Raw genomic sequence first — 27,791 nt, 5'->3', positions numbered from 1 at the left:
AGGTCCTGCCCGTGGGCAGCACTGATGTCCCTCTTTGCTCCTCCCCAGGGTGGAGTTCCAGAACAAGTTCTACGTGGGAGCTGGGTACAAATTTTCTCCGTTCTCCTTCAAGCACATCATTGATGGCACCGCAGAAGAGTGAAACCAATGCATCGCTGCTTCGCTTCTCGGGACCAGGCTCTATTTTCTTGTGGTCCCTCACCAACAGGGTAGGGTATATGAGATGAAACAGAACGGGATGTGGCCTTTGAAAGAAGAGCAGCTGCAGATGAAAATGTTCTAGCTGCATTCACATATACTGCTGTATCAGCCAAGAGCTGAACTGCATCGGCCGGGGTGGCTGGACATTTGTCTGAGTAGCTCCACTGATGTCTTTGCCAAGTACCTGGTCCTCAGCATTTGACTGGGTCAGCGCTGCCTACTGCTTGGTTGAAAAGAGGACATGCAGCTTTTGAATTAAATTAGTTATGAATAATCAACTGGCATGTGTTTTGCTCCATTTACTGCCTTGTCTTTGTGGCATATTCCTTTCCGAGGAAAATATGTTTCGGCTGTTGTTTCAAGCTGTGGTTGATCATATGACAACAATTAAGTCCCTTATAAGATTGCAGCCCTTCATTTAGCACACAATGCAAACCAGCTCAAAAGACAGATCATATTGCAGGCTTGCAATTTTCTACATGCTTTACTACAACAACCCTCTTTTTATCTGATTTGCTCCAGGGTTTGACAGCACTGGATTATAGACGTTTGCACACGTCATCACTTAACAAAAGTGTTAGTTTTGAGCTGTGTAAACAAAGGAGTGCGCCAGTTTCCACATTGGCAGCCAATTTATTTCTCTCTATTGACTTGTTTCTTACAGGGGACTTAAGATGACTCCCCCTGTGCTGTATTTTTCAAGATGGGTTGTTAAAGCAGACTGTGTAGAAATGCTAATACCTAATGAACTGAAAGAAGAGAGGAATCAAAACCGTCGAGATGAATTTGAAGTATCGATGTACTGTGATCTTTTCTAAATATTCATGAATTACAAATCTTTCAAATTGAATAGTGTTAATCATAACAGACTGTTGGTTTTTTTTAACCACGGAGGACGTAAAATGACAACACAGCACACCAATGGATTTGGAGGCAACAATGCTCCCTTCCATGGGGTGTGACCAAACAAGCCCCAGTTCCAAACCTTGCACCCTTGCTATCCAGCTCAAAGAAACCCACCTGGGGGTGTTCCCAGCAGGACACACGGTGGAACAGTCATCATGAGCCATGAGCCTGCAGTAGTCAGGCTTGAGAGCCATCTTCCTCCTGCAGTGAGCAGGAAGAAAATACAGCCCCAGGCAAAGCAGTTGTTCTGCTTTTTCCCTTGTGGTGCCAAGAAGCCATACTGGTGCTGGACACCAGTTACCAACACAGTTCGGAGACTTTTTCCCTTTTAACAACAGCTTGAGTTTGAAGCAGCAGCTGGAGCTGAGAAGACGTTGGCACAGGAGTGTGTCCATGACCCAGGAGTAGCTTCATGCCACCAGTCCTTCGGGCATGGGTAACCTACAGTACAGACAAAAAACACGTGGACATGAATGCTCAGCATACGCACATCACTTTTGTTTCTTCTATTTCATTTATTCCCACTCAGGAGAAAAGCTGTCTTGAAGCAAGAAAGCCCAAACTAGTTTGATGCATTACCAAATGCAGAGAAAACAATTTGCTTTATGAAACAGCGGGCTGATTTTCTGCACAAACACATATTTTATCTTTATCGTGCCTTTCGACGTGATTGCAATGTAACTGAGAAGGGGATTACCTGAAACGGAATATCTGTTCTTTTTAGAGCTTCTTGGGGTTTTGCTTTTATGTGTGAGGTTTACATTTTAAGCGAGAAAAACAAGTTATCCTGTGACTACTGCAGGTGACAAGGTGGTCTGTTGTTTACTGTACCAAAGAGCGGTTCAAACATTCGGCTTAATTCTGTATTCAGCTCTGCCTTGCTGTGCGCAACTGAATAACGCAGCAGGGCCTGTGGCTCACTTGTGCATCTGTGGTACGGGGATGGCACTTCCCCACTCCACACGAGGACCAGGCCCACTTACAATCAAGGAGCATTCAGATAAAATACTGCTGAGAGGCAGGGTTGTTCTTATATACTTTGAGAAGAGCCCTGGCTTTCGTCTAGGTTATTTTTAAGACTTATTTAAAAGCCCAGAAATGTTCCGGAGTGCATTGTTGTTTTTTAAAAGGTTTTCCTGCAGAAGATGAGAGGGATTTTGGAGCAGAGCAGTGACTGCCCGTTCCCCAGCACAGCTGCTGAGCTGAATGGGACCATGTTTTCTAGCTGGTGCTGTGAATGTGGTCACCAGATGTGGTCAGATCCAGCAGAGACCACTGTTACAGACTAGTAGACCTTGGTACAACACCCTGGTGTCTTTATCTAGACTTTAACCATTGCTGGAAGAGGTGTGACCTGACTGGGAACTCTTCCCAAGTCAGAGCCTCAGCGTGTACCTCCAGGGCAGACTCAGGATTGATGCCTAGGGAGAAGTGGCTGCTTCTGGATCTAAAGCTCATCCCATTGCTAGGAAGGTGTTTGTTTCTGAGAGCTGGTGACATGAGGTATATAATTTTGTGGGAAATTATTATAAAAAGGCCTCAGTGAATGAGCATGTAGGGAGGGAAAGGGATAACAAAGTCAATCAAACTGGTTTCAGTCACTCACACTCATTCTCTCCTGGATTTTTTATTCTTTCCCATGATAGCCATTGCTGTGTGTTGCTAGGCCTTTCCGCCAGGATGACTTTGGTGCTGTGGAGGATGAGGAAAGCCAGGTATTGAGTTCTTCTCCAGTTTCTTAGGTCCTCCAGACTGGTGATGATGAACTGGTTTCTGGATTGAGCTTTCATAAACTTCAGGAGCCAACAGTTTCTTGGAGCCCAGCCTCTGGCTCCTGCAGCAAACAGCACTGTCCTCAGTGTTTACCCATATGATGGCTCTCCATCATGTCTTTGGCCAGCATGGAGACCTTTCTTCTCACCCTCATTCTTTTGTTTCTCCTGGAGCTTTCACACATGTAGACATTTCCATTCATGCTTCATTCTGATCAGTCTTTGCATTTATGTGTCAAATAACTAAAACATCACAAGGTGGTTAAAAAAATGTAACAGACATAGTATCCCTTTGTTCAATCCCAAACACCTGGGCCTGAACGTACGTCTCCGTGGCTGAGAATTTCACTGGTATTTTGGTTATTTTTTCCCTCCTGTGCTGGGAAGATGGAATGCTGGAACATCTGCACCCTCCTGAGATTGCACACACGCTGTCTGAATTTTTAAAGTGGAAACATAATGGTATGGATCTGGCAGCCTGGATCATGCATCTTGTTCAGCAGATGCCAATAACGGCTGTAGCTGAATATTAGATATTATTAAGAAGAAGATGTAAAATAAGACTGTGAAATAGCATATGTTGGCTGGTAGCAAATGTCTTCCTGATGCTTGGAAGCACGAGATTCGTCATGGGAGTTACACGCTATTGCAGCATTGCTGCCAGCTCAGTGTACGCATTTCAGAACAGAAGGATTTTGGGAACCTTCATGAGAGAGACAAAAAACATCCCAGCATCTTTGCTGGCTTTCACCACCACCACCAACACACTTGAGTAGTAAAGGTTGACATATATACTTCTAGTCAAGAGCACATACCTATCGTAGCTCAGATTTACTGGCCAGAGATTTGCTGCACAGTAAGGTCAGGATCACTGCAGTGGTTGAAGCCACGAATGCTCCCTGCAGTTTGGTACTTGGTCAGGAAATTTAGAAGGATGAAGCGAATGAACAGGCCGCATTTTTTTCATGGTGCTGGCACCTGAGTTGGCTTCACCTGGCCTATGAGGGGCCTGGTGGCTGTAGTGCCCAAGCCCGGCTCATGACTTTCCAGGGGATGGCAAAAAGCCTTCCATGGGCGCTGGTGCTGCAGGACCTGCCCCCCAAACCTGTCTGCTAAAATCTTGCTGGCGTTGCAATGGGAATGCCTCCCTAGTGCCCTCCCTCCATCTCCCTGGGGTCGTCCCCACAAGAAGGGACGGGCAAGCAGCATCACTCGTGGTGGGCAGCCCCTGTGGAGGCCCTGTAGGTGCCACAGGACCAGCACAGGTCAGCGCTGCGGCACCCCACCTGCAGCACTTCCTTCTGGGGGTGGAGGCAGGTGGAGAGGGATCTGCCTGTGCCTGGAGAGGAGGAAACCTGGCTCCTGGGAGGTGGATCCCAAACCCACAGCACAACATAACAGAAGGGAATGACACAGTCAGAAGAGAGGAAAAGTCTGCTCCTCCGTGCCTGAGACACTGCAGAGGTAAGAAAGCTTCACTCAAAAAACAAAGTCTAATCGAGCCTTGGCTTAGAAGTGGGGGAGTATCTGCTCATTCCTATGTCATGTGCGTAAGCTCTCTGACTTTACTGACAAAATTCCCAGCTGATCTCTTGGGCATCATTTCATACTGTGTGCCCATCACTGCCTCGCAGCCCTCCAGTGTGGGGTCACAGCATCCTTCTGCCGGGTCCCAGCAGCAGTTTCACTGCGCTCTCGGTAGCTTCCAGCTCTCTCGCTATTTTCCCCACCAGCAGCAGCTTTGTCACTGAGGTTCTTTTGTCTCATGTAATTGGTATTTAGTATTTTCAGTGGGATTTACAAGTGGCGAGAAACCCGTAACTCCCAGAAGAGACGTGATAGACACTAGCTGCTCCATCAGGGCAAACGGGGCTGCAAATATTTGGGATGAGCAAACCATGGGTTCAATAGGAACCGTTAGGAGATTTACTGAAGCGTTGCATCTAAATCTCTGTCTTTTGGACATAAATGCTAGACCAGAGCATTCAGTGCCAGAGAGTTACCTGAACAGTGACTTCTTGTCTGCTTATGGATGAATGAATTTTGCTCCTGCTGCCCCCATACTCTGGAGATAGGGAGACGCAGATGCCGGCACAGATTTCTGGTGTTATTTGAGATGCTATAGCAGGTATCCCACCTGCTCACCCGCTGCTATTTGAGAGCAGTGTGGACGCCGTATAGGTGTTTTCCTCTATCCTGAGGCTTCTGGGGGTGTCTTGGCTACTGTGGGGTGTCAGAGATCGCATTTCACCCTTCTGCTTGAGCACCTGAGCCTCACCAGCGGTCCTGCACAGCAATGCCAGAAATTGGGGTTTCCTCCCCTTTTCTGGAAAAGATGCAGCGCTTCCCAGAATGGTGGCACGTGGCCCAGAGCAGCTGAAAGCCAGTGAAATGCTCCAGCACCTCTCAGCAAAACTTAGCAGAGTATCCCAGCATCAGGATGTGGGGGGCAAGAGCCCAGGGCTTGACCCTTGTCCCAGGCATGCCCCAGCCTGGCCTGCCAGCCCCTTGGACTGTGCCCATCACAGGCTTCGGAGGACAGTGGCTGTTTAACCAGACACAGGTGTGATGTGGTAGCTTAGGGCAGAATGTGTTTGCAGGTCCCTAATCGTAAAGGAACAGAAAAGGAGAAACACAGATCCCCAGATTTTGTTATTGCAAAGCCCTTCGTGATTCAGCCACACAGTAAAGCTTTACCTCTTCTCGTGGGCTCTTCCAGGCACCTTGTTTGGTTGCTCTTGAGGCAGTTCCACTTGGAAATGGTCCCTAGCTGGAGGCCAGCATGGTCAGCTGGTGGCACCGTGTGCTGCTGGCAGCTCTTGCTGCCTCCGAGGACACTGCTGAGAGAGGGTTGTAAGCAAGACCCTACACATCCTCTTGGATGCTGGACTGTAATGATCTGTAACAACAAGGTCAGTGCTCGTGACCTGACCGACTAATCTGCCATTAGCCATTAATGACATCCTTATAGCTGTACCTCGGTATAATGCTTTTAAGGTATCCAGCCTGGGAGTATTGTAACTCTGCACTTTCCGTGTTCATGCTGCCCTCTATCTCAGCTGGGGTTTTGTATCTTTCGTTAGGTGCTCTCGGTCATTAATTCCCTCAAGCTTTCACCGTACTGCAGCCTCCCCCATCACTGCTGGGTGGCCGTGAATGCTGCCTGGGCCAAGTTCAGCACTCCCGAAGGGAGATAATCAGAGGAGAGGATGTCCCTCAGAGGAGAGGCCCCCACCCCAGTGCCTGAGCTTGCACTCAGCAGGAAATCTTGTGGGTTAAAGCAAGCAGCACGCTTAATCCCTGCCCTGGGATTAAGATGAGTTTTTCTGACCAGGAAAAGTGGCTGCTATCAGGTCAAGGGATCTGGCACCAGAAACCAGAAACACCGGTGGGGGAAGCCAGCCCTCCCCTGTTGCAATCCAGAACTCACGGCTGTGTTTCCTGCTGACCTGAGAGGATGGGGATTAGCGCGGCGGGGTGTGAGGCAGAGGATCAGGTTTGCAGTGGGAAGCACTACGCTGTCAAGGTGCAGGCTGGGTGAGGAGGAGGTTGGTGCTTGCCTCTCACTAGCCATGCCTTCCCAGGGCAGCCGGGGCTAGGGGAGCAGGCTGGGCCACCCTGCTCCTCGGCACGGCTCTTGCTACCCACTGGCTCTGCCTCAGTGGGCGCTCCCATAAGGCTGAGCAATTACAGGGTGAGACATCTCTACCACCCACTCAGCCCCAGCTTCCACGGGGTAGCAATTTCTGCCTCCAACAGGGGCAACACGCTGCCGGTCATGTCATGTCTTGGCTCTTGGAGATGCCTCTGCATTTCACTCATCTCCGGGGTGGGGAAATGGTCACACATATTCTTGTGTTAGGGGTCTCCAGTCTTCCCTAAGGCAGTCCCTGGACTTTCCATGAAAACAGCCAGTGCAATGCAATGTTTGATATCTGTCAGTTCAACTAACTTGCCTTCTGATGTTTCTATGTATTTTTCACCAAAAAACACTATGGGAAGGGACGTGTCCTAATAGCTGCCTGAAACTAACACACGTGTGAGCACATCTGAATGTTTCCACTCCAGCGCGGGAGGATGCTTTGCTGGCTTATTGCTCAGATGGCTTTGTGGCTGTCCAGAGGTTTCACAGCTAAATCCCAGCCTTGCCCAGCAGTGACGGCGGACCCCAGTAGGAGCTGAGATGGCCACTGCACCAAAAGAGGCAGAAAATGCTATCAGCTTGGAGGAAATCCACATGGAGAAACAAGAACCCCCAAAAGGTGAGTTTGTATTGGCAGGACTAGAAATTTGGGTCCTCATTTAGTCAAGGTAGAGGGAGGCTCCCCAGTCCTGGCACTCCAGCTACATAAAACCTCTGTACATGGAGCCAGAAGCATCAGCTTCACACTGCTCCTTTCCCATCACAGCTACCAGACTGGTGGCTGCTACCTACAGCGGTGGGAAGAGCTGGCTGTCTTGGTTTTTCTCAGGCCTCCGCTTTGTGTAAACGTTTTATTATACCTGTAATTCAAGGATTCTTTCATTTGGGATAGTTTATTTTTAAAAAGAAAAATGTATTTTATTTCAAAAGCATTGTAAAGTGAAAGAAAATGTAGAAAAGCATAAAAAGAAAAGTTCTGCATCTGAAAAAACAAAATAATAAAATTTTATCCTGAAATTCTGCAGTAAGTTCTGTTCCATTTCAGAGGTAATGTCTTAGTTGGGAGATAAATGGCCTGACAGAAAAATTTATGTAGCTATGACTTTACCTAAATAAGAGCTTAAAAGTGCACATATACTGAAAGCTTTCTGCAGGTCTGTTTATAAAGTCATCCCAGCCCTGGTCTGGAGATGCTTCATTTCCTCCTCAAATGGGGCAGAAAAGTCAGGAATAAAGGTTTAGGAGATAAAACTCAGCCCAGAGTCCCTGGTTGCGCTCGTCTTGCAGGGCTTGGACCTGGGGCAGCCCTCAGCTCATACCGCCCGTGCTGGGAGTGGGCCTGTACCCCAGGGGCGCAGAGGGGCTGACGCTCACAGGAGTTTGGGCAGGGGAAGGAAGTATACCATTGCCCAGATGCAGCACCAGCCATGGGTTTCTGAACCACGTGGGGCAACTCAGTACAAGGCTGTCCTTCCTCCATGCCCAGCTTGTCCTCTCCTCACCTGGCTACTCTTTCAGCAACCCCGACATGCCCGGCCACCAGCATGCCCAGGGGTTGGTCAGTGGACACACAACTGGTAGAGATGTCCAGCTTTTTTCCTGGTGAGGTCCCACAATAGCATGAAAAATGTTCACATTTCATAGAGAGGAGGTACAATTTGACTGCTGGTGTGGTTTTTGTCTCTGTCTTTCCTTCCCTTTGGTGTTCAGGGCAGAAGACGTTTACAGTGGAAGAGGCTGTGGAAACCATTGGGTTTGGGAGGTTCCACATCATGCTTTTCCTGATCATGGGCAGCACTGGGGTAGGTGTCTGCAGCCATCTGCACTGTCCTGGAAAAACACTCTTCTCATTTTTCACACGTACCTTCTCAAGCAGGATTTCTGCTGTTGACATCTTTGTCCAAAATCAATATTGGCTAAAATTGATATCAGACCTATTTCACGGCAAAGCTGAGCAGGTTGGCCCAGAGCATCCTGGCCTGGCCCCTGCCTTGGTGCACTGATGGGACGTGTCTTCAATAGTGCCTGAGATTTAAGTTCAGCCTCCCAACTGCATTTTTCACACCATCCACAGGACACCCAAACCCTGTGCAATCTAGCATGGGAGGCCTGTCCTCCTCTCACCCTTGGCTATCTGAAAAATTTCCTAACTGCCAGGGTCTTGGCCTACCTTGTGTGGGAACTGAGGCAAAAGCCTGGGGCCAGGCTGCAGTAAAGATGCGATGGCAACTTATCCACGAGGATCATTGCAGCTGAGGTGTAAGAGCCTGGAGCTATGTGTAAATGATAGGCTTATTTCTTAACTGAAGCCAGCTGCTGGGGCAAACAGCCAAAGGAGCAATGAAGTTTTTAATCAAAAACAGTTTTAAGAGGTCATCTTTGTGTTAGATTCAAATTCACAGCTGGGTACCTAACCAAGCAGCTTGGTTTCCAGAGGCAGTGGAAGACCTTCCACTGGCAAGCTGGTTAAGAGTCTCCTCTGCAAAGGATGAGTATTTCCAGCCTTCCTAGATACACAGTGTACCCAGATGCCCACTTTCTAGCTGCACCTTTCTCCCCTTCTCTTCTTGTTTCCAAGTGCTCACGCCTTCCAGATCAGGCACAAGGTCTCAGACCACCATGGCTTCATAGGGCTGTTTTGACACAGTGGAACTGCCATGGCTCCAGGCTTGGTAGGACTGAGGGACTTTCCCCTGTGGGTTGCTTGTGGCTTCCCATCTTGCTAATGTGTACACTCATTCCTGAAGGTGGCTGAAGCCATGGAGATCATGCTAATAGCTGTTGTGTCCCCTCTCATCCGATGCGAGTGGCAGCTTCAAGACTGGCAGGTGGCTTTAGTGACAACGGTGAGTGACTTGCATTCCCTGCATATGGGTCATCCACTACATGAGCATTGTGCAGGGAACCACCACAGGTTTTGTAAAGTACATTTCCCAGTGGATCAAATAAATTCCTAGGGCCTCCTCTCAGGGACAAGAACAGTACAACTGTAGAAAACTAGAAAGCAAATTGACGAGAGCAAACGTCTGTGTCCAGAGCTATAATGCCCAAACAAGCCCCCACTTCCATATTCTTATTTTGAAGTCCTTGCCATCCAGTCCTTGCCATCCAGCCCAGTCCTTGCCATCCAGCCTCCAGCCCCCAGTGAGTGCCTACATGGAGGAAGTCAACCCCTGAAAGCCATCTCGCTCATGGTTCTGGGCACTGCAGTTCATCCTGCTGCTTGGAAACCATTCAACTCACCCACGGTTCAAAGAGCAGAGCTGCCCGGTGCTGTCCAAAGTGGGCCCTCCACAGCTGTGTTTCAATTCCCCGTAGATGGTGTTTTTTGGCTACATGGTCTTCAGCATAGTTCTTGGGCTCCTAGCCGACAGGTATGGCCGCTGGAAGGTGAGTGAATGAGTGAACATGTCCTTTTCCCAAGCCCCACGGAAGCCATGCACCCATCTGGGCCTGCAGTTTGATGACGCTAATTTTGACCCTTTTGCAGATTCTGCTGCTCTCGTTTCTCTGGGCAGCCTATTTCTCCCTGCTGACCTCGTTTGCCCCATCCTACATCTGGTTTGTGTTCCTGCGGGCCATGGTAGGAGGTGGCGTGTCGGGCCACGCACAAGGGTAAGGCTGTGCTTCGCTCCTCGTGGCACAGGCAGCCACAAGCCAACCTTCACGGTGGGGTTAGCAGAGGCACCCACGGACCCAAGGGGGCTGAGTTCCTGGGGTTTGCAGCAAGAAAGGCCATTCAGCTCATCTTGGCTTTACCGTGGCAGAGCACCTGGTTTCCCTCGTGTTGAGCCTGATAAGCCATGGCTGGGCTGTGACCGGGAGAAGACAGCAGGGAAGGGGCCTCCACGGGGGCTGGAAGTAGAAAGGGGAGCGAATTCCCACACCGCCTTAAAACAACACACCGTTCTGCAATTTCACAGAATCCTGGTTGATTGACCTAAATTGCAGTTCCCAAGGACTCCCCAAGCCCAGGAATAGAGGGGGCAGCTGGTTTACATTAAGCCAGTGACAGAGGGATTATTAAGCACGTATATTATAAAAACAATTAGACAGGTAACAGATGAGCAAAGGCTGCTTCCTCATAAAAAAGTCACAACAATTCTGCTTAGGTAGCAAATTCTTCTTGAACTGATGTAAAACGTTCCCACTTAAATGAAACTTTTTGCCCTGTTGGGGAGGAAAGGGGGACGTGGAGCCAGAGAGGAGAAATTTACAATATTAACAACCACTTCACTAGGAGTCCGACAAAATAAATTATTTCTTTCGACTCTCTCGGGGAGTCAAATGCAACATTTCAGCATCTTCCATGGTTCCTCGGAGCCTGGTTTCCTCCTGCCCACACAGGAAAGCACCAAACTGGATGCGTTGACCCAAGAGCCCTTTGCTGAAGCAAAGGACAGGAGGGAGAGTGGTGCTGTTGGGAGGAGAAGGCACCATGTGCCTGGGTCACACAGACACCAAGCTCCAGGGGATGCCTCCCTCGCAGGAAGGCCCCTGTTCCCTGGCCATGGAAGCTACAAATCACCGTAATGAGGATGGAGGGAAATTGAGTATTTTATAAAACACTTCAATAGCTGAGACAGAAGGAGCCAATGTGGGTTTCTCCTCACCCCCCTCTCTTTCCAGCCAAGGAAGCACAATTCACACCTGTGAGCCTGAGAGACGCCAGTGCCAGGCCCTCCCCCAGGGGCTATCCAACCATCGGATAAAAAGTGGAATGGGCCATTTTCTTTATTTAGTGAAAAAAGATTCACTAAAAATGTCCACTTCTGTGGCCTGTGCTGACACCTCAGTCACCCCACAGGACCTTCCCGTAGGTTTCCTGATGCACAGACTGCAGTGTTTACCTGCCTGTATCCTACAGCCATGGCCTGGAAGGGTTTCACGCTGTCCATCTCCCTTACATGTAATTTGGTGCGTGCCCAAGTGAAAGGTATATTGAGCAGGGATCCCTCAGTGTCTGGGAGCTCAGTGGTGGAAGAGGGATGGTACTCTGTCTACAGGCAGCAACGTCCAGCACCGAGTGAGCTGAGCTGAACTGCTATTGATTAGTATAGAAATTCTCTTGGTTGCTGTATTTCTGCATTTTTTCCCCTTATTCTGCAGGCTTATCATAAAAACGGAATTTTTGCCTACCAAATACCGAGGATACATGTTGCCCTTATCTCAGGTAAGACTGAGCACGTTACCGTTTTTCCTAGCCCCAAGTCCCGGGAGATTTGTCCCACTGCCATTTGGAAGCCAGGCCTCCAGCACATCAGCCTTTTTCCCAGAGCATTCACATTTGTCTTAGCCCGAGCGAATGCCTGCTGCCTCCTGTGCCCTGGAGTGTGGCGACTGCATTAGTAAACGCGTACACAGGCAGCTGCCTGCAGAAGAGAGGCAATTTCTTCTCAAAGAATTGTATGCTCCATACGTTGCGTGGGGACTTTGAGTGATGGCTGACACCCAGCCTCTCGGTTGCCCTATCAATAACCGTGCTGCCTGCTCTAATGGGGCCAGTGCCAATGGGCTTTCTGGCAAGCCCTGAGGCTAGTGGCACCACCAGCCCCCTCCAGGACTGCACTCATCCCTCCTCTCTTTGGACTTGTTTAATAACAATTTATTAATAGGGCGATTCCCAGATGAGGTCCTAATCTGTGCCTTTCACTGTCCCTGCTCAGGGCTTTGCGTGGGATAGGGCTAGCAGAGATAGTCCCAAATTTGTCCTGAGATGTGCTGGGAGGGTTGTGACCGCTTGCTGGGCAAAGACCAGAGCAAGCGTGACTGGGGTTGTTGCTTACTTCAGATTTCTATGGTGGGCACTTGCTGCATGTGCAAATGATCTGTGGAAGCCTCATTGAGCGCACAAATTCATCTGATTGTTGAACCAAGAGTGTTTGTATACGGCCTTGGTGGCAGGGATAATTTGCTTTTCATTACTGCCAGTTTGATCCCAGGCCTTCATTACCAAAGTGTCATCAGAAACACAAAGGTTTATAAAAAAGAACACTCTTGTATTTCTCCCCAGAAATTTGTTATTTCTGCCCGCAGATTACTCATGAACTTGCTGTGGCTTTTATGTATTTGTTTGTGCTTTGTGTTGGCTGAGCTCCCTTGGGTGGACCCCTGGAAAGGGACGCATCTTCTCATGGCAACAAGTGAACTTTGGGGAGGAATGTACTTGCAGATCAGGGGCCAGATTCTCCATTGGTATAACTTGGCATTGAGTCCTCTGGAGACCCACCAACTCCCAGCAGTGGAAATCTGGCTTGCTTTTGCTGTCGATGCTTGTAAATCTGCTGCTTCCCAGCAGATATTTAGACAAGAGGAAAATTCAGGGGGATGAGTATTAGCGGAGAAGTGACTGGAAGGACAAAAAAAGGGGCTTTAAGCACAATGGTAGCCACAGCTAGTTATATGTTTTCATCTGGAGCTAATGAAGACTATCTTCAGCTGTCCCTCCCCAGATTCTTGTCTTTCTTTCCCTCTTTCCTTCAATCCAAGCTCCGCTTCTCAGACAGACGCAGGATGGCTAAGGGTGAACCGCAGTGCTCCCCATAACAGATCCCCACCTATCTGTGGAATCAGACCAGAAGGGAAGAAAACAGACAAATCGTTGCCATGTGTTCATATTTTAACCCCTTCCTTTCCCTTGGAAAGGTGTTTTGGTTGGCAGGATCCTTGTTAATCATTGGGCTGGCATCGGTGGTGAACCCAACCATTGGCTGGCGGTGGCTGATCAGAATTGCCTCCATCCCTGGCATCCTTCTCATCCTGGTGTTCAAGGTAGGAAGAGCTCCACTCCCTGCCGCACCGCCACCAACCTGCCCTGTCCCCAGGCACCAACAGGCATCACCCTCTGACCCCTCACAAGCCTGGGGTTGTCCTCGTGGCCTCCTTTTGCCGCTGCAGCCCTCTCACCTGAGCAGCTTGGGAAGGTCCTTATGGCCTGCGGGGGCGGAAACTGCAGACCAGCTGCTGGGGAGGTGTCACCCTGTGGGAGATGGCTTGCCTTTGCCTTGCTTTGCGAAGTCTCTGGCTTTGCTGCCCTGCTGCGGCCCTCCAGCATCCCGGGCTCCACTGTCCAGGCTGCCAGTGGTACCCAGAGACCACGGTGATGGGTCAGGCATCTAGAGGAAAACAGGCTAGCCAGGATGTGCAAAAAATCACAAGTAATATCTTCAGTCTAGTGCTGGCCACAGCACACTTTCTTAAGTCTTTACATTGGCTAGGGCTGAGGAAAGAAGCCTCAGTAAATGGTTCACAGAGCAAATGGGTGTCAGGGTCAACCGCAGCTTCCCCAGGTTTAGTCACGCTTCAGAAATATCAGCCTTGGACATGAGGACCGTCTTATTTCTGAGGAGTGATGTGGAAAATCCCTATTTATGGTGCTCGTGGGCACTGCAGCGCTAAGCTGTGGATGGTGCAAGTTGTGGGGATGTGAAATCCCGTCCTGCAGCTGAACGAATGCACAAGTCCACCTGGGGTGCTACTGGGCAGTTAAATGCAAGGTCGCTGTGAATGTCCACTCGTATAACTTTGATGTTTGGAATCCCTGATTATTTTGCAGGAAAAAAATGGTAGCACAAGTTTTTAGTCCAGAAGGAAAAAAAGACACAGTCAGCATATGTACCTTTAAAAAAGGAGTTTTTAATTCATATGTCAGTGATACACATGCAGTCGTTTATAATTTAATAGAGCCATCATTTAATGAAAAGGTATTTTATTTTGGAAAGAGGACCAGGGGCGGGTGAACATTGCAAATGCTAGCGATGAGTGAGTTTGTCCCTAAATTTCATCCACGTCATCTTTTTTTTTTAATGGTCTTGTTGAGTCTTCCAAGACTTTTGCTTAAGTGACACATGCCTCATCCCGTTTTAGAATTTCAATTAATTAAGGGTTGGTTTTTGTTAAACCTGTGTCTTTGCCTGCCACCTCTCATGAGTGCTTGCCACAGACAGCTCGGTAGCAGGCCCCTGGCAGCTGGACCAAGAAACGGGTTTGTTGGGCAGAGTGAGCCCACTAACACGGGGCATGGAGAGCTGTGACATGCAGGGGTGGCCCAGGGCATGGCTGGGGAGGAGGAGAGACAAAAGGCTGCTCCAGCTCAGGCAGTGTCCTGTGCTAACCTGGCCAGGCTCCTGGACACGATGGGAAGCTGTGAGTAGGGTTGCGTTAGACAGAGGGGTACAGAAAGGCTTTATGACACCGCTCTGCTTTCAGTTTATCCCGGAGTCGGCGCGGTACAACATCTCCACGGGAAATGTGGCGGCTGCCATGGCCACGCTGCGGAGGATAGCCAAGATGAACGGGGCAGTGATGCCTGAGGGGGTGCTGAGGGAGCCCACCAAGGTAAGCCAAGCCCGCGGCATTGCCCAGCCCCTCCGTCCCGGACAGGGCTGCCGGCCTCTGGGCTTCGGGAAGGGAGCGGGACTGCCAAGCACGTCTCGCTCTGCCTCTCTCCCCCTCCTCCCCTGGTTTCTTTCCAAACAACTATTGAATGTGATGATGAAGATGTCATTTTTCTTTTGGCGACACAGTAATCTTGGACGTCAAAGAGGAATTGAGTTTTCTGCCTTTTTCTTTTTTTGGCTTTCTTTGTGTTCGCTGAGAAAAAAATATCATGCTGAGAAAAGATTTGCTTCCTTTACCACAAAAACAGTTCCTGGAAAAGTGCGTTCTTCCTTATTGCCCATCCATGCCCCTGGGGTGTCCCCTGTTCCGTGAGACTCAGGAACTGCCCCTCAGGGTCCCTCTCAGGGTCTTGGCTGGTCAGGCTGCAAGGGTCCCTGCCATGAGGTCACCCACCGCTCCCAGAGGCTTCTCCCAGCCCTTGGCTGGGCTCGTCCACTGGGTCTCAGCACACCAGGTCCCTGAGTGTGGAGCCAGGGACCGGCAGAAGAGTGTCAAAGAAGAAGAGGCCGTTTCAGAGCTACCACCGTTTGCACCTGTGAGCAGCTGAGGAGTTGAACACTACTGGGCCAAAAAGCACGTGTGGGTGTTGCAGGCAGGGCAGGAGAGGAGCTGGGGGCCAGGTCCCCCCCCCCCAGGCTGCTTCCCTTTATCCCCAGTTTGGGCCCTGCCAACTGCAGGGTGGGAGGACTTACTCAGGTGTCTCCTTTGATCCCCAAGATATAAAGATTGGACAAATTATTGTCTAGGGCCTCAAAATTATTTTCCAGCTCTTTTAAGTCCCTTTCCTGGACCTCTTTGCTGCTTATTCAATCCCACAGGCACCAAGCATTGTCCTTAGCAATTCATGCAAGATGGTGCTATTGTATTGGAATTAATTAGGATTAAAGCTTCCCTGTAGTTTAATTGAATTTATGTAATGGACCCACATTGGCTGTGGGAAGGATTTTTTTGTTAGTTGTGCACCCTCTCAGGCTTAACCAATGATGAGGAAAACGACAATAAATCCAACCCAAACCATCCCTGTGAACTGGTCTCCCCTCGGTGGTGGGATGCTGGGGCAGCTGCCGGCTCATGGGGAGCAGTGGGGCTGGCAGAGCCCCCCAGTGCTTGCTTGTCTCTCTGCTCACTGGCATTTCAGGCCTCCCAGCGAGATGTATGTGTCCACAAACTTGCTCCACAGGCAGACATGCGGACACTGGGTCCCTTGTCCCCAGCACGTGGGGCAATGGGATCTGCCAGCAGACCTGGCAGTGCTGGCCCCCAGCAGCAACCAGGTCCCCCTCCGGCAACGTGATGCTCATGCTGGGGCCGGACTGCTGGGGGCTGGGGGATCCTGTGGGGGCCAGGAGCGCTCAGGGTGTTCTCTTCTCCTCCCCTCCATCCTTTGCAGCTTGTATTCCTGTGGGCATCCTTTGGGAAGAGGGGCTTTCTTCTGTGGAGGGCTGATGGGGTGCTGTGTTGCACCATCTGTCAGTCTGTCCATGCCATCGGCAGCCTGGGGTGAGGGCAGGGGGTCCTGGGGTGCCAGCTGCTGCCGCAGAACACTCGCCCCTCCATAAAAGACGCCTTTCTAAAAACTATTTCTCTCAAACAATTTGCAGGAAAGGAGAGGAAGATTCAAGGACCTCATACACCCCAAATACCTCAGAACCACTTTGCAGATATGGATCATATGGTAAAAAAAAAATAAATTAATTTATTGTCTTCTCTTGCTTATCAGCTCATTCTGTCATTTGAACATGTGCAGGGAACAGAAGCTTCCCATTGACTCTGCCATTACAAGGCACCACTTCTGCCTCAGGCAGTGGTTGCAGATCCTTTGGCAGCTGGAGGAGGGAATATGTGGGTGTGGGTCACCATAGGCTTGTCCTGATCTCAGCCCATGCCTCACAAACCCTGTGTCGGTTGCTGTTAACACAGGCAGAAAAAGGCTGGACATCCAGGATGGGGCAGGCCACCATGAGTCCTTCCTCAGGACAAGGAGGCTGAGGGAAGGTGGGGTGGGAGGCAGGCGAGAGCGGCAGGAGCGAGCCCACGCCTGCCGGCAGCGTGCCCTGACCATGTGCCTTCCCTTCTTGGTGTAAACTTGTTCTTCCCAAGAGGAGGACAAAGGCACCACCTTTGTGGGCCAGCCAGTGTATCAGTGAAATAGGGCTCCAACAGAAAGTCATTAGCTGTTACCAGTGCCGCTGGCTGGGGAAAATTAAGATTGAAGAGAGATGGGTTTCATATGCCATGGTCCTGGTAGCTGCATGCAAGGGTAATACATGTTTCATTGACTTTGCTGTCTGGAATGGAAATGTATAAATAATGGGTCCGTGGGAACTCATTGACCCACAATGTTGCTAAGTCAGGCCTTGAATTTTTTATGTTTTTTTTCCCCTCAACTTATATGAGTGTTATGAAATATCTTTCTTTTTGTTTTTTAATCCTCCTTTCTCTCCTAGTCCCCCCCAGGAGTTGCTGGCGTGTTCTCGGGTTTGCATTCCCACACCCCCCGTGCCCTGAGCATCCCCCGCCTCCCCAGGCAGCTCGGTTCCTAGCCCAGATTGCTGCTCGTTTCTGAAACTGCCCGGGGCGGGGGATAAAAAAGTGAAAATTACTCCTCGGCCTGCTTATGATTAGGCATATGCTGAATTACTTGATAATGACACAGCCAGGACACCATCACCAACGCTGTGTTCCTGACAGCCAGCCAGGGCGCAATGTGAGCCTCTCCAGTCAGTTAATGTAAACTCCTTCCGAAAATCCCTGGGTAGAAAGGATAAGGATTAAAAAAAAAACCTGGACAGTTGCTTCATGTGAGCTGATGCTGAGACTCCCTGATGAGCGCCTCCCCCCAACCCCAGGCAGGGAATTGTTTGGAATTCGCTTACAGCCCTGCGTGAGGAAAGGGACCAAAGGGGCATGTTCTCCCCAGCCTGATGGCAGCAGGTCACCTGCTGCAGAGCAAGAACCAGCACTAAGGGACAAGCAGAAAGATGAGCTATGAGCTGGAGTGAGGTCCTCCGAGGAAGAGAGGTGCATGGGTATAGGTGGTAGCGGTGTGTGCCGTGCATGGGGTCACCAGTGACCTGGTGGGTGCCTGAGTCACTGCCAGGCTCAGGCTAGGGGGGTCCATCATGTGGAGCTGGTGTGTGCAGCGGGGGTCCCAGGGCACCCAAAACCTGCTGCATTTCAGTTTCCTCACCTTCCCCGTCGTGTTCACTGCTCATTGCAGTGTTTCCCCCTCCAGGTTTGGCATAGCTTTCGCTTATTACAGCGTCATCTTGGCCAGCGCCGAGTTACTGGAGCGGGACGTTGTCTGTGGCTCCGTGGCACCACCGGTGCAGGACCCTGGCGATGACTCCGAGGAGAGCCGCAGCCCCTGCCACTGCCACTTGTTCGGACCCGCTGCCTACCAGACCATGATCATCAGCACAGTCGGAGAGATCGCACGTAACCTCTTCTCCCCCGCCTTGCCCTGCCGGTCCCTTTTCACAGCCAGACGATACTCCCCGCAAAGCTTTTAGCTGTGCATGCACCTGGGGACGTGCCAGTGGTCAAAATGTCCTCAGCATTGCCGGCAAAGTGCCAGGCACAGGCTCTTCAAATGGAAGGTCTGGGGTGCAGGCCATGGGCTGTTGGCATAGGGCAAGGGAGGGCATCGCTCCCCAGGTGAATAATTCAGCTTCCGATGGCAGCACAGGTCCTTCCAACAGCAGAGCCAAAGGCCTCCTTTGCAGTTAGTACATACTGACAGCCTTGGTTGGATTCCAGGGGAAAATTGCTCCTATTTTACCAGAACCAAGCCTGGCTTCCCAAATTCCCAGGCCTGTAGTTTTGGAAAGTCATAAATAAGCAAGGATTGCAAATAGTCACATTGATGTAACCGAAAGCACCATGCAAGCGCCCTACTTTCCAAGAGCTGGTGGCCGCAGGAGCAGGTCCTGTTCTGAGCACTACAGTAAAGGACAACTACGCGCTCAGGGAACCCGCAGCAAACCAAAATGCTCCCTGGTGCAGCCTGTTGGGGAGCACTGTGGGGGTGGCTGGATGGCCCAAAGGCACCCACATGGCACCTTTGAGAGAACTTGGTGCTGTGTGCGGGTCTAGTATTGCAACACTCCTGGGAGGTGAATATTTTCCCTTGTTCATGTCTCAGCAACTGAGCTACAAAGCGACCGCGTGTTGGGTCCTGGGCTGGCACCAGCCCAGGGATGCATCCAGGTGCCAGCTTGGCTCACAGCTCATGGAGAGGACTAAGCCGGATACACTCTGGATCCCACTGTATGGCTGGGCCATGGACAGAGGGACCGAAACCACCCAGGCCTGTGGTGCTCAGTGGTGTCCTGCCGTAGTACAGCAGGGCAATTTCAGAGGACAAGCTCCATCTGTCCTCTGTGGGGAAGGACAAATTAAAAAGGGACATGGTGGCAAGCTACAGGGTTTGGGTACAGGAAGGGAATTATAGGGTTTGTGCATTTTGTAGAGCATTTATTAAGCTCTGGGGATGCAGAGAGGTGTTTTTGAAGCACATGCATAAGGTCTATCAAGCCAGACAATCACTGCAGTTAGGTCATCTATCATTTTACAGTTTTCGTTTTTGTCTCCAGTAAATCCTTTGAACATTCTCGGCATCAATTTCCTCGGAAGGCGCCTGAGCCTGTGTATCACCATGGGATGTACAGCGCTATTCTTTCTTCTCCTCAATATCTGCACCTCAAGGTAGTCTCTCTCAGCATGGGAGGGCTGTTGGGAGGGCGTGCAGTGCTGTGGGCAGAGGTGGTGTTCTGTGGTATCACAGAATCACAGAATGGTTTGGGTTTGAAGGGACCTTAAAGATCATCTAGTTCCAACCCCCCTCCCATGGGCAGGGACACCTCCCACTAGCCCAGGCTGCTCAAAGCATCATCCAGCCTGGCCTTGAAAGGTCACCAATTGGTCAGGCCAGTAATTCTTATATACCTGAAAACCCCCCCCGACTGGTTCCCTGCACGTCTCGGGAAAACTGTGGCAGCAGATGCTGGGGTGCGCAGGGCAACTCACTCACCCACCCACGTGGCTTCCCCTAAGCGTACGACAAGCTGCTTTCTAGTGCAGTTTGGAAAATTAAAAATGATGTGAAGAACATCCACCAGAAAGAAGTAATATTTTTCTTGCATTCTCTTTCCGCCCCCCCTTTCTTTAGTTTTTGGCAATGTTACATGTGTCTCTTCTGATTTGTAGAGTCAGGCTCCTCTAACTCGTAGAGCTTCAAGGGAAGGGCTGCCATGAGTGCTGTAATTATCAGCTTGATTTGTGAGGATGTGCAAGAAAGACACCCCCCCCTCAAGCTTGCAGAGCTTAACAGTTACTGAAAATCAGGATGGCTTCAAGCTGAAGTTTCCTCTAAACTGGCTGGTAGCCTGATGGCTGCTCGCCAGCGGTGTACAGCCCTGTGGGCCACTAGCCTTGGAGGCTGGCTGAAATACTTGGGAGCTGGAGTGGGAGGCTACAAATAGTCGTTAAACTAAATGAGCCCCTGTCAGGAAGCTTACAGTCATTCACTAAGGCATTGGCCTCTGTGCTGCTATTATTGTTCTTTTCAGTTTTTCCCTGAAGCTGAGCCTGCCCATCATATCTGCTTGCAACAGTTTTACAGAGGAACCAAAAACAAGGGCTGGGCTGGAAGACTTGGCCATAAAATGCTGAAATCACCAGCCAAACTTCTACGGTCCTGTTCAGATCATTCCCTCCAGCCTTCAACACTGGCCTAAAGGAAACCTAACATGCAATAGGCCTTTGTCAAACATGCCTAAAGAAAGATTATACTTATCAGCAATCAACTTTTCCTTCTGCTTGCCCTTATATTAAGCTGGTAAAAGCCTTAGCACAGTGCCTGTAGTGGGTTGCATCTCTGCTGATCACTGTCCAGTGACGCTAACTCTCTGCACCACACGGCTTTCTCTCCAGCACAGGCATGATTGGGTTCCTCTTCATGCTGCGGGCCTTGGTTTCAGCAAACTTCAACACCATCTACATTTATACAGCAGAGGTGGGTCCTCCTGAGAGTACGTTAAGCTGCTCTGGGGCATGAAAGGCCATTTGCCTGTACTCAGGAAGGCTGCCACATTTATTGAGTAGTTAAGAGTCATCTTCCTTGAACTAAGGATCTCTTGCTTCCTGGCCACACTGTTTTCATATGCAAGATCAGGGAAGGAATCAAAACTAGCTGGAGATGACAAGAGCGGGTGGAAGAGGAATGCTCTACTGAGCCACCTGTTGGTCAGCTACTACAAAATGTTATTTTCGAGGATGTTGTGTACCATCTTCCAAAAGCCACAATCTTTCCCCTCCCCAATTCCTGCAAAGTTAGAAAATAGGCTACCACTGAATTGAACCTGTGCCGGCACTTAAGGGACTGATGTAATAGTATGAGGTAGCATTTGAGGTTATATATAAGATTTTTTTCACTTAATGGAAATTGCTGTCTTCTGTCCACAAATAGTTTTATACCTTCAGAGAGCTTGTCCTTCAGACAATTTTGGATCCATGAGTTCTGTGGGTTAAGTATGCATTGTTGAGGGGTTTTGTTGTTCTCTTTTAAACAATTGTGTGGAGTTAGATGTATTGCCTCATAGATTGAGTAAAGTGATAAAAAGCAAACAGAAGCAGCTCCCTGTGCTGGCCTGATACTTCTTTTAATAGTACACTATAGTATTTAAGCATGCACCAGGTTTGAATAAATACCAGCATTTTAATAGTCCTGAATTGGATGCTGTTGATGTAAAGACCGTTCCTGCAACAGCCATATCGTAAACCAATACTACTCACAATTTAATCAACGATCAAAATTAACTTGGAAATCCTCCTTCCAACCACGTGCCTGGACTCCTCCCTAATTACCTTACCTTACCTTACCTCCATTGGCTTGGCGCAGCAAAGCATTTAACCAAAGGCTTACACAAGTATCCTTGCTAAAGCTAAAGTCTATTGCTATCAACAGGACTTAACTAAAGTTAAACAAAACACATGCTTAATGTTTTATTAGCGCAGGTGTTTGGGAGATGTGAAAAAGAAAATACACAAAGCACATTCTTCTAAGCCTGGAGGTTTCTTACCAGGATCTGTTTTTCTTTTTCCTCCTTCTAAACAAAAGTGCTGTTGATACAAATAAATAGGCAGTCATGAAGGCTGCAGACAGTATTCTTTCTTCCTGCTTTCCAGATACAGGGCCTGGCAATATAAATTGAATTCTTCCTTTAGCACCCAGCCTGTCCTCTGTGACTTTGATGTGAGCTGCCCAGAACAGCTGGGAGAAGGCAGTGGGAGGGAGAGGAGGGCAAGGAGCAAACAGCAGGACGATCGCATCCAGCATTGATTGATTGTCCCTAAAACTTTAGTTGGGGCAAAAAATGGCAGATTTCTAATGGCACAAAACGGGAACCAAAGGAGCTTTTATTTCTTTTCACATCTTAAACCACTAGCTGCCCTTGATAATGTAAGGGGTCTCTCTGAAGAAAAACTTTAAGAAAAATGACACGTATCACAGATTATCATTGCGCTAATCCGATTTCTTTCTGTCCTGCTTTAGGTTTATCCAACCACAATGCGAGCCCTGGGGATGGGAACAAGTGGGTCATTGTGCCGCGTTGGAGCTATGGTGGCCCCATTTATATCACAAGTAAGAGCCTGCTTGATAGTGGTTGGTAAACATTGTGCCAATCATTGCTATCAAATATACAGAGAGACGCCCCCCAAGTTCACAACAACATCAACAAAAAACCACTGGAGAGATGTATTCAATTCCTTTCCCCCCCAGTTCATTAGTTCTTTAGCTGATATTTATACAGAGTACTTAACGCAGCCTTTGCCAGATCCAGACCTGCAAAAATCTCTTCCCAGAGCTTAGCTTGCTGCTATTTGTTACTTTCTGAAAGGTCTTACATTCCCAAGACGTTGTTTTTCTATTGTTGGGTCTCTCAGGTGTTTGTGACCCTTTGTCTGCTCTTTAATTCCTAATTAACTGCCAGCCCCCCATACCACTGAGCTGATGGTTGAACCCTTCTTCTGCCTGCAGGTTCTTATGAAGGCTTCTTTCCTTGGGGCCCTGTGTGTCTCCGCATCTGTGTGTGTCGTGTGTGCAATCTCTGCCTTCACGCTGCCCATCGAGACCAAGGGCAGGGCACTGCAGGTTTGTATGACCACCCCAGGACCTCCTGTGTGTATCTACCTGCTATTTAGAAACCAGCATTCAGCCAGCATCCAAAACAAACTCTCCTGAGAGGGTTCGTAATCCAAAATAAAGGCCTGAGAGGCAAGCACAGGAGCGTGCTTTTGCAGCAGCTTAAAGCACTGTCACCCCAGTTGCCTAAAGCTCATTTCTCATCAAAGCACAAACCAGAAGGCCTGTCCTAGCCCCAGCTCCCTCATGCCAGCGTGTTAGCTTCAGCTAACCCAAGCCCCTCTTTGCTTCTATCTCCAGACCTGACGAAGTTGCTGCTTCACAGGCACATATTCTGTTCCGCCTGTGCTGTAGGGAGAGAGGACGGCGGATATAAGTAATACCTTAAAACTACTAAAGCCCTTTCTTCATCAAATTCAAGTTGAAAGCCCCAGCTGCATCAGTCTGTTACCTAAGCCCTTGTGGCTAGCGCTTCCTAAAAAGCAATCAGCCAAAACACTAAGCACAAAGATTAAGGGGCGGAGGGGGAGGGAAGTTTAAATTCAGACAGCCTCCCATGCAGAAGTCTCGTTAGTTTAATTACAGGAGGTGGTGAGCAATTCTGCAATTCCTCGATTCAGTCATACCAGCACGGAAATTTCTCACGTCACGCATGCAGCATGCCCACGGCACACTGCCTGTTATTTTGCAGTCTTACCTGTGTCAACCAGAAGACCACGGGCTAAATAATCCACATTCTTCAGCAGCCTAGAGCAAGACCGATGTTTGACCAAAATGCTTTATGTGGCCTTCAGAACCAGACTTTAAAAAAAACATACATACAAACACACACATATATACACACACTTAACTTCATTGGGTCACATCTTTTAAGGTTTCCCCAAGGTGCATGGGACAATTAATCTTGGGGCTTTCAGAAAAGCAACATGTTAATCATTGCCTGCTTCGTCAAATGCTTGTCTTTAAAAAATGTTTGTCTTTTATTTCTTTTATGCCATTTAAAATACCTATATGATATTCTATAAAAGACTGGGGAAAAAATAATCAAAATTTAAGTAAGGAAGCGGTCAAAGCAACTTATTCTTCCCTTGTGGGTGAAATTCAACCCCACGCACAGAGGCCAGAGAGCCCTTTAGGCCTTCAAATGGTTGGATTTACAATAATTACTAAGCAAAACACTTCATTAAAACTGCTTTAGACATAAAAGGAAAGCTTTGATTCTGCTACAGTTGGATTAACTTTAGCTAGCAGTGGTGGAGATAAATGGGAGTGTAATGATTCCTTAATAGTATCCCCCCTTTTCCTGGGGACTTAACTCAATAGCATTATTATCTTCATTGCTACAAATAAGAGTTATAAGCTCCAGCTGCTGGCCTTTACACAAACAAGTCAAAAGGATGGAAAATTAAAAATCTGCGGAACTGGTTGTGTACTCAGAGAAGCCACCAATAGATCTTAAATTCAACTTGCTAACTCTTATCTCGTGCTCATTTCAGAGATTACGTTTGTGTAGGCCGTCATTCAGGGATTGCTGAACGTCTTGTCCAAAGGCCTCACACAGTACAGGCATCCAAGCCATGCAAAAATTTAGACACATAATGTAAAACCTCTTTTAACATAGCAATATTTAGTTCTGTGGTTCCAGGCAATAGATGTGTTCCTTAAAGATAGGTCTAAATGAACCAGCTAAATAAGAAGTATATAAGTAAATTTTTATGAAATCTAGATAACGACATTTAAAAAGCGTATCTGCTCTTGTTTCAGTTTATTATGACAGCATCAGTCCTCTCAAAGCAGTCATGGCGATTGCCAATCAGAGGAGAGACCTTTTGGACATATCCAAATGCATATTATTTTCCCCTGTATCCGTTTCTGTTGGTTTTTCATGTGCATTTTATTAATTTTATGTCTTTTTTTCTTTTCCCTTTTTAGCAAGTAAAATGAAAAGTGAGCGTTTGATGTTGGATTGGGTAGGAAAGAAAAATAAACCTTTGGAATCTGTCATTTCCTGTGAGCTGCATTTGATGTTGATTGCTTCTCCATACCTTTTCCATTATTAAAAATTGTTACTGAAGAGCATAAGAGCTATGATTTGTATAGGCAAATGGCAAATTTCTCACGGACGTTCCCTTTCTTATGATTCAAGAAATAGATGCCTTCTACCTGTCCTGTGAAGTGAGATGAAGGCTCTTTACTACTAGTGCTATTACTAGTGACATTACACACACACAGAAAAAAAAAAAAAAAGAAAAACTAAACCAAAAAACTAAAAAGGGAAACAGCCACCATTCAGTGGACTGATGCAAAGGGGGGAAAATACATAAAGTAGATACAGTTTTTGCCACAGCAGCTTGAAAAAATATAGTACTTCCCTTTAAAGACAATTTCTGAAGATTCTTAGACATTCAAGACCACAAAATGAAAGCTGAGTCAGATTTTTCCAGTGGATTATTTAAACAGAGACATTTTCAAACAGTTTACAGCAGACAGATAAGTAACTGGACTGCAGGAGTACATCTACTCTCCTCTCCCCAGAATTTTCCACTGGGAGAACACCTTGAGCGTGAAGCTGTGTAGGTGTCTTAACTTCAGCTTGAAATGCACTAAGCCTCCTAATAAATCTGTGCTCACAACTTACGGTTCAGTGAAACACGCAGCATCTTCCTCTGGAAGCACCGTTAAATTTGGTGGCAGTGTCTCTAGGTGACAGGGTACTTAAGACTCCTAGGCACTGTTAGATCTTTAAGACTTCAAATGTTGCAATGGCAGTGCCTCTTATTTCTTAAGCCTGTGCTACTGTAGTGCGCACTGATCACGCCTGTTTTGTTAGAATGATTTCCCCTCACCATCCTGTTGGGCTCCTTCACCTCTCTTCCTTTTTTTTCCTGGGCGTCTGGGATGGTAAAACTCCTGCTACAGGCAACTCTCTTCAGGCAGTAAGAGCTTTACACAAAAAAACAACAAACCCAAAATAAAGCAAACACACTCCCAAAAAATAAGGAAGGGAAAAGGGAAAAATAAATGGTTACTCTGGGCAGCTTAAAAATTAACCACGTGATCATGGCAGTATCTCATCTGGTGAGAAGCAAAAAAAAGGGCCTTTTTCTGCATGCATATGTACACAGCAAGGAGGCACAAGCAGCACTTGTGTCTCGTCTCTTCAATGATCTCTCCACAGCACCACATCAGTGCTACACAGCAAGTCAAAAGCAGGCTTGCGTACGCTCAGATGTCTTCACAATTCCACCTGCAAAATTCTGGCACAATCGGAGCTCAATTAATCCAAAAGACTGCCTGCTCTCCTGAAAACTCAGTTTTCATTTAAGACGTCATAAATGAAGAGTATAAACTAATCGTTGGAGCAACCATAAACAAGTACTTCTCTACCTCTTCAAGCTCTGAGGGCAGAAAACAACCATCTATATTGTTGTCAGTGCTTCTGGAAAGTAGCAGAACAAGAAGAGGTAATTCTTCCTCACCTTCTGGTGATTTTAACAGGGAAGGTTTGAAGTGTTTTTTTCTTTGCCTCTTCAAACTTGTGTACTTCCAAGTGAATAATGATGCTGGTTGCATTCTGACAACATATTTAGAAATTTCGAAAAATAACAAGGGCCTGTGGACAGAAAGGATGCTTTTTTCCCCCCTCTCTAAACATACACAAAGACTGACTGACAGTTGCAAGCAAACATCTTTCCCTTTGAGACTTTGACATCGACTCCATTAAACAGAGGCACATCAAACTTGAGACTCCTTTAAACAAAATAGTGCAGAAACACCATTGCTTCTTGCCAGTGGTGAGCAAAATAGCGCAATACAAAGTACTCTGTCCTTTCCTTCCTCCATTAAAAACTCTCAAACAAATTATTTTCTTTTTTTTAAAGTTCTTTTTAATACACTCTCCCTTACATTTTAAAATTACCAGTAACTTCTTTGGGGGCAACTACACTTTTGTTGTACCAGTCAATATTGCAGGACAATAATATTACACCATCTGTTTTCATGGCTTGTGTTAAATACAGTACAAAGAAATCAAATTATGGCCAGCCACATGCCTTTGGTAAAATTAAAAGTCTGGTGAGATCACATTTTTTTCAAACTCAGAAAGCCACATGTTGAACCCATGTAATGTTTTAAAGTTCAATTCTGTACAAACTTCTTTTCATTCTCAAAGTAAAAGTTAAACAGCTGTCACCCCACGCAAGTGGCAATTTCTGTGCTGCTCCAGAAGTACGATGGAAGTTTGGAACTCCAGAAAAGCTCTCCATATGCCTTGATCTCCATTAGATTTGTGTTTCAAACAAGGGGTAGAAAGTCCAGTAAATATCCACAAACCTACAAGTCAAAGCAGTTGTGGTTTTTCCCCTTTTTACAATTAACAGTGATAAATATTCTTAGTTTTTAAAAAACGTTCCGCAGTAACACATACAGCTCATTTAAGCAACTGACGGTCTTCTCCTTTGAGGCGTTTTTTCCGGGGCTGCACAAAGTCATCATCCGAGTCATCAGTAAGTTCTGGATTATCTTTTTCACTCTGGCAGCTGGGTTGTACAGGGAACTTTCTCTCAGGATAAAGGTTGCTTAGAAGTTCTTCAAAGTACGCTTCAAGTTTCATGCCGGCATCGGCCACTTCTGAATCAGGCTGTGGGGTGAATTAACAACATCAATGTATCACAAAATAGCTTTATCCATAGATCACACTAGGTACCTTAGGTGCTTTTGCAAA

At 47.9% G+C, this 27,791-nt stretch overlaps 3 protein-coding genes across 5 annotated transcripts in view; 2 read left to right on the top strand and 1 right to left on the bottom strand.

The window, feature by feature from the left end:
* The window catches only part of ATP6V0A4 (ATPase H+ transporting V0 subunit a4), a 28,439-nt gene extending 27,757 nt beyond the window's left edge, over nt 1-682 (top strand). Inside the window, exon 21 of one of the 2 annotated variants that reach the window (XM_063320342.1) lies at nt 49-682. In XM_063320342.1, coding sequence (XP_063176412.1) covers nt 49-142 — 94 coding nt within the window. In that variant the 3' untranslated portion in view covers nt 143-682. The remainder of the gene's footprint in view (nt 1-48) is intronic. The other variant, XM_063320333.1, reaches the window with a different exon arrangement.
* Nucleotides 683-1,146: 464 nt separating this feature from the next.
* SVOPL (SVOP like) lies at nt 1,147-26,804 on the top strand. The gene is made up of 14 exons (XM_063320357.1): nt 1,147-7,141; nt 8,233-8,324; nt 9,270-9,368; nt 9,841-9,912; nt 10,013-10,137; nt 11,632-11,695; nt 13,168-13,293; nt 14,731-14,859; nt 16,524-16,597; nt 18,158-18,360; nt 19,518-19,629; nt 20,857-20,938; nt 22,478-22,567; nt 22,964-26,804. The coding sequence occupies exons 1-14, from the start codon at nt 7,063-7,065 to the stop codon at nt 23,165-23,167; spliced, it is 1,551 nt and encodes a 516-aa protein (XP_063176427.1). The 5' UTR covers nt 1,147-7,062; the 3' UTR covers nt 23,168-26,804.
* A 171-nt stretch (nt 26,805-26,975) lies between these two features.
* TRIM24 (tripartite motif containing 24) overlaps nt 26,976-27,791 on the bottom strand; it is a 63,144-nt gene continuing 62,328 nt past the window's right edge. Inside the window, exon 18 of one of the 2 annotated variants that reach the window (XM_063320320.1) lies at nt 26,976-27,707. In XM_063320320.1, the coding sequence (XP_063176390.1) occupies nt 27,498-27,707 (210 nt within the window). In that variant the 3' untranslated portion in view covers nt 26,976-27,497. The remainder of the gene's footprint in view (nt 27,708-27,791) is intronic. The other variant, XM_063320311.1, reaches the window with a different exon arrangement.

Source organism: Chroicocephalus ridibundus, chromosome 1 (assembly GCF_963924245.1).
Source record: "Chroicocephalus ridibundus chromosome 1, bChrRid1.1, whole genome shotgun sequence".
Lineage (NCBI taxonomy): Eukaryota > Metazoa > Chordata > Aves > Charadriiformes > Laridae > Chroicocephalus > Chroicocephalus ridibundus.
Note: the sequence above shows the minus strand (reverse complement) of the source record. Positions and strands in the feature narration are given on the sequence as shown.

Excerpts from the sequence above, each read along its gene's own strand:
- SVOPL (XM_063320357.1), top strand. The coding sequence starts at position 7,063 with ATGGCCACTGCACCAAAAGAGGCAGAAAATGCTATCAGCTTGGAGGAA. Across the intron at positions 19,630-20,856 it reads CTCAATATCTGCACCTCAAG|CACAGGCATGATTGGGTTCC; the intron begins GTAGTCTCTCTC and ends CTTTCTCTCCAG. Across the intron at positions 20,939-22,477 it reads TCTACATTTATACAGCAGAG|GTTTATCCAACCACAATGCG; the intron begins GTGGGTCCTCCT and ends GTCCTGCTTTAG.